Here is a 10,669-nt window from a genome sequence, read left to right as displayed (position 1 = left end):
TAGACATTATGAGTTAAAGTTCATTGCTTGGATTCATATTTGCCTACAACTGGATCTGGTTTCATGATAGTTTTAAAAAGATCTAGTCTATGAGAAGTAAACTAACTTCAAAAACACTGGATCTTTCATCTCTCATTAGAGTGTGAGACTGGGTTTTATCTGCCAAATTTTTATTCTCAACATTTAATAGTAATTAGCACAGAGCAGACACTCAAAAAATGGTCACTGAAAGACTGAATTCGGCCAAAAGATTCCTGAATTAACTGTGTAGCCACAAGTATGCAATGTATAAGTTTTCTACTTTCTATTATAAACAGTTCCATGAAGACAAATCCTAGTGAATGCTTCTGGACGCTTTGGAAACTCTTGGCTCATTAACTTAACCTTGGAGACACAAACATAATAACCTGAAATTTTATGTTATATAGCTTTCTACCTCTTTAACATAACATATAGTTTTACAAATAGCTACAGCTCAGAATCAGGAAAATAAGCATGCATACCATAGTACAATACCTTTCAATTTAATTGCCACATCAATATAGGACTGCAAAAATGCCATGGATACTGCTTGCCCTACATGAAAAAAAATTCAACAAAATGCATGTGTATCTCCAAAGCACCCACACTTAGATATAACAAACATATAGATTTATGGGGTTTCCCAAATTTGTTATTCTTTTTTTTTTTTGAGTTGGAGTCTCCTCTGTCGCCCAGACTGGAGTACAGTGGCCGCTCCCGGCCACCGCTGCCTTGACCTGCTGGGCTCCGGCGATCCTTCCGCCTCAGCCTTCCAAGTAGCAGGAACTACAGGCGTGCGCTACCATGTCCGGCTGATTTATTCTGATGTATTGTAGAGATGAGGTCTCGCTGCCCGGGCAGGTCTTGAACCCGCGGACTCAAGCAATCCGCTCACCTCAGCCTCCCAAAGGCATGGGATTACAGGCCGAGCCACCGAACCCGGCTTTGTTATTTCCTAATGAGAAGTATCTTAATCTACAGCCCTCAAGAAGGTCCAAACATTTAAGGGAGTTTCAAAGGCAGACAACTTTCTGCATTTGTACTGCAAGGAATATAGCTGAATGGCTATTATTTGAAGATAAAAGCAATAAATTTACTACAAATCTTTAAGAACTGTTAATACATTCAAAACCATTGGCTTGAATAAAAGCTTATAAAAATTAACATCTAGCTTAATCACTAACCTTTAATTTTTACAATTATTATTTTAAAGATGTGGAGTACAATTCAGGATTAGGTACATAAGCGGTCATCATACAGGTGAAGTTTGGGCTTCCCTTGGGTCCTCACTTGGCCTGGTTTGGGATGAGGTGCCCTTATTGATGCTATGTGCCAACCCCCCCCAACCTCTCTGGGAGTGTCCCGCTACAGCCAATCCCTTTCTTGTAGTGTCATGATAAATGTTCAGGATCCACTTATGAGTGAGAACATGGGGACTCAGTTCTTTGTTTCTGTGACAGATCTCTGAGTAATTAGCCTTTAAGCTGTAAATCACATATAAACCGGCTGTACAATCCCAGAACCAGTTAGAAGTGAATGCCTCAATGTGTGTAGATAACCTGAGACATATGAAAGCTCTGTCATTTTTACAACGTGTGATATGCAGAATGAAAAATTAAATCTGTGTACTTTTAGATGTCCTAGTATATAATACAGATAATTTCTTCTAAAGGCTCCTACTCACACCCGGCATAGAAGAGCACTATGCTGTCAGAAGCCATGACTGTCGCGTTAAATGTCTCTTCTGTTAGTTCCACTGTAAGTTCCAAAGGTAGCTGCCTCTTCCTGTCTCTGTAAACAGTTTCTGCCACTTCGTCATCTTGAGTATCTAAAATGTTTGAAAAGAAATTAATTTAAATATAGATAGATAATTTAAAATATTTAAGCAGAAACTTTTGAATTCATACTATCTTAATAGTTAAAAGTCATAATATTTTGAAACCTTTGCCTGGCTTCCTACCTTCAACATCTCTGAGATGCTTCCTGACTCAGAATTGTGAAATTTTAGTCAATTCCAAAATTAAAATTTGTTCTACTAATAATAAGTAGTGCTATTTTGCTCCTATATAACTATATTAATTTATAATCCAAAAGGGTTCTACCATACATCTTGGACAGTGTCTATCTGCCTCTACTATATGCCAAGCACTCTGGTGGACACTAGGGAAAGTGGTAAACAAAACAAACGTGGTCTCTGACCACATGGAGTTGCTAGCTGAGGAAAAGACAAACCGATTACTGAATAAATATATAACTATAAATGATTATCAGTTCATGAAGAAAGGTAAATCATAGCAGGGAGTGTTTTTAAACTTTTAATTTTTTATTTTAATTTATTTCAGAGTTGACGGAATACATGTGAGGATTTGCTACATAAGTAAATTGCTTGCAGTGGGGTTGGTGTTCTAGTGAGCTACATCTCCCCTGATAGTAGATATGATAAACAGAGAGATTTAGATCAGGAAACTCAAAGTCTGCAGATAGAGAAACAAGAAAAGAATGTTTTAGACAAAGAGAATAAAATATACAAAAGCTCTGAGGAAAATTTGACTAAAACAAGATGGGAAGAAAGGAGCAAATGGCATAAGAAAATTCTAGGGTAGGCAGTGGCTGGATCATAAGAAGCCATATGAGCTGAGAAGTTTGGATTTTATCCTAAGTGCATCAAGTTAGGAGTGGATTCCAAATATGTGAAAACCTTTCATTAGATTAGTCAATACATTGATAGATCCATCCATTCATCAATGTATGTGGTAAAACACATTTTGATTTCATAAATATTCTATTGGAAGTCTGTGCAGATTGTTTGTAACACAGAAGGAGCATCTAACTTGATTAAAGACACAAAGCTTCTTAGCTATTAAAGGAAAAAATAAAACTCAGGAGGCAGAGAGGAGAGGCAGTGGTGGCACATGGAGCAAAGGCACAGCATGTGCAAAGGAACAGTGGCCTGAAAGAGCATGGTGCAATCAGAAATGCAAACACTGTGTAAGCAGCTGATGATAGTAAGAACAGTTACTTTTTTAGCTATTATAATAGTTTTAATTATGTTACTTTTAAAAAAGAAAAAGTCTTATATTTTCAAAACATACAGGGAAGTATTTATGGATAGAATTATATGTTTGGGAATGGCTACAAAATAACAAACAGGGAGTGAAGCAGCAGGTTTAGCTATGGGGTGATGGCAGTTGGGGCCAATTTGATAGATACCAGGAGGTTTGTTCTATTATCCTATTTTATGGCGTGTTCAAAATTTTCTGTAACAACACACTAAAAAGAAAGGAAGAAAGAGAAGAAGCAATGATTTCAAAGAACTGAAGTATTATTTTATATATAATACAGTCATGTGCCGCACAATAATGTTTCGGTCAACAAAGGGCCCCGTATGCGATTGTGGTCCCATAAGGTTACAAAGGAGCTGAAAAACTCCCATCACCTAGGTGTTGCAGCCCTTGTAAGATCATAGCATAACACATTACTCAGGTGTTGTGGTGATGCTGAGACTACAGGCATGTGCCACTATAACTGGCACTTTTTTTTTTTTTTTTTTTTGGTAGACAGGTAGTTTCGCTACATTTCCTAAGCTGGTCTTGAACTCCTGGGCCCAAGCAATCCTCCTGCCTTGGTTTCCTAAAATCCAGGATCACAGGTAGAGCCATGTGCCCAGTCTGTTTTTTTAGAGTGTACTCTTTCTACTTACAAAGTAAAAAATGAACAGCTTCAGGCAGATCCTTCAGGAGATATTCCAGAAAAGGCATTGTTATCAGAGGAGATAACAGCTGCATGCAGGGTACTGCCCCTAGAGACTTTTCAGAGAGACAATATATGAGGGTGGAATACAGTGATACTGATGATCCTGACCCTGTGTAGGCTGAGGCTAATGTGTGTGCTTGCATTTTCATTTTTAACAAAAAAGTTTAAAAAATAAAATTTTAAAATTTAAGAACAGAAAAAAGCTTACACGATAAGGATATAAAAAAAGAAACTATTTCTGTATAGCTATACAATACGTTTGTGTTTTAAGCTACAAGTTATTATGCAAGGGTCAAAAAGTTAAACAAATTAAGACATAAAGTAAAAGACTGACATTAAGCTAAGGTTAATTGATCATTGAAGAAAAACATTTTTTATAAATTTAGTGTAGTCTAAGTGTATGGTATGTATAGATCTACAGTAGTGTACAATAATGTCCCAGGCATTCACACTCACTGACTCGCCCAAAGCAATTTTCAGCCCTGCAAGCTCATTCTGGATAAGCATCCTTTACAGGTGTGCCATTTTTTATATCCAGACCATACCTGAAGTGTACCTTTTCCATAGTTAGGTATGTTTACATACACAAATGCCACCATGTTACATTTGTCTACAACATTCAGCAAGGAACATGCTGTACAGGTTTAGGCTATACCATACACCGTAGGTTTATGCCATCTAAGTTCGTGTAAGTACACTCTATTATGTTCGCACAAAGAAACTGTGTAACAATGCATTTCCCAGAGCATATCCCTGTAGTTAAGCAACACATGACAGTATTATAAAATAAAAGTCTAGGTCTGAGGCCAGGCTCAGCAGCTCATGCCTGTAATCCCAGCACTTTGGGAGGCTGCGGCTGGAGGACAGCTTGAGCCCAGGAGTTCAAAACCACGTAGTGACACCTTGTCTCTACAAGGAAATTACAAAATTAGCTGGGCGTGGTGGCACATGCCTATAATCTGAGTGACTTAGGAGGCTGAGGTGTGAGGATTGCTTGAGTCCAGGAGTTTTAAGACTGTGGTGAGCTGTGATCATGCCACTGCACTGCAGCCTGGTTGACAGAGTGAGACCCCGACTCAAAATAATAAAATAAAAAAATAAAACTCTAGATCTAGGATTCAAGATCATCTCATCCATTTTCTACTGTATGACTCTAACTGACCACACAACGCTTTGGGCCTCAGTGTTCAACTCACATAGAGTAACATAACATAGCTCACATAACCTAACACGTAAGAGTCGCACTACATTAACTTTAATGTCTTTTCAAACACCAAATTCCATGCCACCAAAAAGTTACATCCTCAATACCAAAACTAGTAGAGACCTATTTTCTTATTCATTATATTTTTCTTATTTACATATTTTCATTTTCCTGCCAGTCTTTTCCTTTTTCAGTTCATCCGTTCTTCTCTTGTTGCAGTACCTCCTTTTTCCTCCACTCTCACCTGCAAATTCACCTACTCCTTGGCTTTCTTTTTCTTTTCCTTTTCTTTATTATAAAGATGTGGGGTACAATTCAGGTTTATGTATACAAGCATTGATTATGCAGGTACCCTTGTTGATGAGATATGCCCCTCCATCCCATAGCAGCTTCCCTCAACTGCCAATCCCACCCCCCGTCCCTGGCAGTTTCCCACTACTACCAATCACTTTCTTATAGGATTATAATTGTTCAAGGTCTGCTTATGAGTGAGAACATATGGTACTCTGTTCCTTGTTTCTGTGCTAGATCACTGAGTATGATCGACTGTAAATCCATCCAAGCTGCTGCAAAGTCCGTATGTTTGTCCTCCTTTACGGCTGCATGATATGCCACTGTGTACCACATTTTTTAAATCCAATCCAGCTTCGATGGGCAACATGGTTGGTTCCATCTTTTTGCTATTGTGAATAGAGCTGCAACAAACATATGTGTGCAGGTAATTCATCCCTTCTTCTCTAATTGCAGTACCTCCCTTTTCCTCTATTCTCACCCGCAAAGTCACCTACTCCTGGGCTTTCCTCCTTTCACCTATTCACCAATACAAACACACCACTTTTAGCCACCCATGTTTCTTTTTTTGTCTTTCATGTTGCCCTTTTGTGGGACCCACTCTTTTATATTCCGGGTCATGCTTTGCCCATCTCCTTTGGGAGACACTTGTTTCTGATTTATACTCTCAAATGGTAACAACTTCTTTCCTAATCCTCACCTAGTTTTCCTATATAGATGGAAATGATATATAGAAAAGGGAAAGAATTATGTAGATGGACACATCATATGATATTCTGGGCCAGTATGGAATATAGACAACAGGAAGTTAAGATTTAAACTAGGGCAAAACTGCAAGAGAAGAAATATTAGAAACAGGCTGGTAGTTATTGATCGTTTCCAACACAAAAAATGATAAATGCCTGATATGACGGATATGCTAATTACCCTGATCTAATCACTGTACATTATGTGTCTTGAAACAGCACTACACACCCCATGAATAGGTACAATTATTACTGGTCAATTAAAAAATAAAAGAAAAAAAAAAGAAAAAAGAAGGCAGTAACCACCAAAGGGCAATCTAAGGCCATAGACTCACGAAGCAATGGAGGGGATGTGACCACCAGGAAATCCTGAAACAGGCAACTCCCACTGAGGACAGGAATCATATTAAGCTGAGACTGGGGCAAGTCCCCTAACTGTGAAGGTCCAAACATATGAGCCATAATAGAAATAAAGCAGAAAGCACGAGACCGGAACACAGGTTGCCTAAGGAACGACAAGCCTGTCGAAAACTCTACAGAGGAACACAAGCAATTCTAATCTCTGCATATCAGAAAAGAACCAGACTCAGCTCACACCAAGAAACTGGTCACTGACAGCTCTTATTACATTTGTGACATAGACTTTGATCATCATAAGGAATAGACTTCATGAAAACATGAGGTAAATCGCTTCCTTCTTGGGGCTCATGATAACGGTACTATATAAATTCAATGTTAACTCAATGGTATACAAGAACAAACAAGATGTAACCCTGGATTTAGAGACATTTACAGACCAGTGGTGAAGAGAGAAAAGCCAATGAACAATTGCAGAGTAGCAGAAATGTTACAAAAGATGGATCAGGAACAATAATGATAATAATGACAATGTGTCTGAGAGCAAATGACTGAACTCACAGGAACTGCAGGCTCTTCATCTATAAAATGAAGGTGGCATCAGCTAACTCAGAGGATATCAATTAAAGTAAACAATATGTGGGGAATTACTACAGAATACTTCATAAATGTAAGCAATAAGGGTAATTTAAAAAAAGGAATAACTGTTTAAAATAAGAATTAAAACGTTATTGAAAATGACTCACTATACTGTTAACAACTAGACTTATTCACAACCACAAACACAATGGTATTCATTAGAATTTTGTCTCCTAGTAAAAATAATAAAAACGAAATATGCTGTGGCTTCTGAGTGGAGTTTTTAAACAAGGACTAGGTGAGAAGGGCCAAAGGCACTGATGTGGCAGATGAAGGCACAGATGTGGGAAGTCTGAAGCCTGACAGGTAACAATGGAAGGTGTCACACGAAGAAAACACAGCATCCTTACGTGCTTTCAGCAAGTCAACTTCATAAAATGTGATTCAAAATAAATTCCACCAGGATTCTTCACAGATTCTTGAACATGAATACATGCTATGGGAAATTTAGATCACTGGACATTTCCCTGACCCTGGGGGGCCGGGCAGGAGCGGGGCGAGCATTACAGCAACTTACCCACAGCTGGGCCTTCCACGTAATCGTCTTCATCTTCTTGCATTTCTTCAATGTGCATATTATTTTCCACATGAGATATTATTAAGTCAACATCACGTAACACCAAAAATTCCACTGGTACTCCCTAGAAATACATTAGTTTTTTAAAAAATGAGTAAAATATAATAAAGCATTTTAATATAAAAGTGCTTTATTTGTTTGACATTAAACCTTTGAACTTCAATTTTAAAATCAAATAAAACAAAAAAGGAAATTAACTGCAAGATTCCTATGAAAAGAAAAGCATCCAAAGCATGCCTTATATAAAGACAATGTGCACACTGAAAGGAAGGTAAAAAGTCCACAACAGCAACAACATGGAGCCCACCAAGGTGCGCACCAATGGTGGACTAGATAAGGAAAACGTGGTACAAAAACACCACGGAATACTATGCAGCCAAAAACAGAACAAAATCAGGTCCTTTGCAGCAACAGGGATGCAGTCAGAGACCATCATTCTGAGTGAATTATCACAGAAGCAGAAAATGAAAACCACATGTTCTCCCTAATAAGTGGGAGCTGAATGCTGTATGCACATGGGCAAAAGGATGGAAACAACAGACACTGGGAGCTCCCAAGAGGGGGAGGGTAAGGGCTGAAAACTACACACTGGGTACCATGTCCACTACCTGGGTGATGGGCTCAAGAGAAGCCCAGGTCACATTATCACACGGTATTCCTATATAACATACGTGCATGTGTATCTCTTGAATCAAACAGAAAATTTAATAAAAGAACTGAATGTCTAACTTGCTTCCTTTAACCCAACTGCATTATACTAAAGTTTGCAAAACATTCACATATAACAGCAAATCCTAACTCTATACAAATTGGAAATATATAAAATGTTATTGCAAATACAGCAAATCAAAATAGACTATTCTGATATTCCACAAAAATATTTAAAGCAATACTTCAATAAATTAATTCCACTAATAAGTTCAATTTCCTATTTAGCTATAAATATTAATTTACTACCTACTCCAAGTATTTTACGACCAAATACTATTCCACTGAGGTCAACATTATTCCATTAAGATTTCTTCCACTACTGCCCAACTGCCACATTTTGAAAACATGAAGTTGGTTTTTAAAAATACATATTATTTTTATTTTAAAGATGTGGGATACAATTCAGGGTTAGGTACATAAGTGGTCATCGTACAGGCAAAGTTTGGTGATGTTATGTGTCTGGTGATGTTACTGATGTTATTGATGTTATGTCCCCACAGTGTCCCACTATTGCTAATCTTTTTCTTATAGTATTATGATAAATGTACAGGGTCCACTTATGAGTGAGTACATGTATTCCTCAGATCTTTGTTTCTGTGATGAATCACTGAGTATTATAGACTCTAATTCCATCCAGGTTGCTGCAAAGGTCATAATTTCATTTTTCTTTATGGCTGCATAATATTTCATTGTGCAAATGTACATTATCTTCATCCAGTCCACCTTCAATGGGCAGCACAGCTGGTTCCATGTTTTTGCTATTGTGAACAATGCTGCAATAAACACACGTGTACAGGTATCTTTTTCATAGAGTGATTTGAGGGCTTCCAGGTATATTCCCAGAAGGGGGATTGCTGGGCCGTATGGAAGGTCGATTTTTAAATCTTTTAGAAATTACAAGAGGTATCACACTTCCAGACTTTAAACTCTACTATAAGGCTACAGTAATCAAAACAGACTGGTATTGGTACAACAACAGGTATATATACTTATGGAACGGGATGGAGATTCCGAAAACAAAACCTCCATTTCTCAATCAACTCATCTTTGACAAATCCTCCACCAGCAACCACTAGGGAGAGGAGAACCTATTCAGTAAATCATGCTGGAAAAACTGGCTGACCACATGCAGAACACTGAAACAGGACCCTTACCTATCACCATACACAAAAATCAACTCTAAATGGATCAATGATCTAAATGTAAAACCTCAAACTATAAGAATCCTAGAAGAAAATGTAGAAAATACCCTTACAGAAATTGAAATAGGCAACCAATTCCTGATCAACTCTTCAAAAGTGAATGGTATAAAAGGTAAGATAGCCAAGTGGGACTTCATCGAACTGGCTTCTGCAAAGCAAAAGAAACCATCAAGAGAGCAGAGAGACAGCCCACAGAATGGGGAAAAATATGTGCCAACTGTAAATCTGAAAAAGGCCTAACATCCAGGATCTATGAGGAACTCAAATGTGCGGAAAGGAAAAAAACAGCCCTATTAAAAAGTGGGCAAAAGACATGAATATATACTTCTCCGAAGAAGACATATGAGCAGCCAACAAATCCATGAGAAAATGCTCAACCTCACTAATCATCAAAGAAATGCATATTAAAACCACACAGAGATACCACCTAACTTGTCAGGATGGCCATCATCACTAACTCAAAAAAAAAAAACCCCAAAAAACAGAAGCTGGAGAGGATGTGGGGGAAAAGGGAACACTTCTACACTATTGGTGGGAGTATAAACTCGTATAACCTCTGTAGAAAAGCATGAAGTTTTAGGCCACTAGATTATTTTAGCAAATTATCCGTGACTGTAACTAAGCTACAAAATTGCTCCAAGTATTTGTTTTCCTTGATACCTCATATCTTCATCTTTTTTATTCAAACAAGAACTTTTTTACTCCTACAGAAATACGAAGTTAAAAGGTAGAGCAATTAAAATCAGTCCCACTGAATTTGTTTCAAAGATACAAGGACATTTTTGTAATAAACTTCTTTATTGAAGTATAACATTCACACAGAAAATAACAATCCTAAGTATATAGTTTCATGAATTTTTACAAAATAGACACATCTATTTAACTGCCACACAGATTAAGATACAGAACGTTCTCAGCACACCCACAGGCCCTCTTCTTTTTTTCTTTTTAGATTAGGAAAGATAGTTTATTTAGAAAGTAGAACCAGAGGTTCACAGATTCACTTCTCAGGAAGAGAAGGGGCCAGACACTTGAAGAAAACATGGTCTCACAGGCCCTCTTCTTATCTCTCCCTGCCACTACCCTCTCCCAAAAGTAATCACTATTCTGATTTTATTCACAGTTGTGTTTTGAATGCTGGACTGCCCCCCACTTCAAATGTTGAATC

At 37.7% G+C, this 10,669-nt stretch overlaps 1 protein-coding gene across 1 annotated transcript; it reads right to left on the bottom strand.

Annotated features, from left to right (window-relative positions):
• Positions 1-503: 503 nt before the first annotated feature.
• Positions 504-7,652, bottom strand: LOC103254444 (thioredoxin domain-containing protein 16-like; the record flags this gene model as incomplete). The annotated part of the gene is made up of 3 exons (XM_008052541.1): positions 504-576; positions 1,706-1,849; positions 7,529-7,652. Coding segments are annotated over 3 exons (341 nt in total), but the record flags the coding sequence as incomplete, so codon positions are not given.
• Positions 7,653-10,669: the final 3,017 nt, after the last annotated feature.

The sequence above is a fragment of the Carlito syrichta genome, unplaced genomic scaffold, assembly GCF_000164805.1.
Source record: "Carlito syrichta isolate Samal-C Ts95f unplaced genomic scaffold, Tarsius_syrichta-2.0.1 Scaffold280132, whole genome shotgun sequence".
In the NCBI taxonomy this organism is placed as follows: Eukaryota; Metazoa; Chordata; class Mammalia; order Primates; family Tarsiidae; genus Carlito; species Carlito syrichta.
Note: the sequence above shows the minus strand (reverse complement) of the source record. Positions and strands in the feature narration are given on the sequence as shown.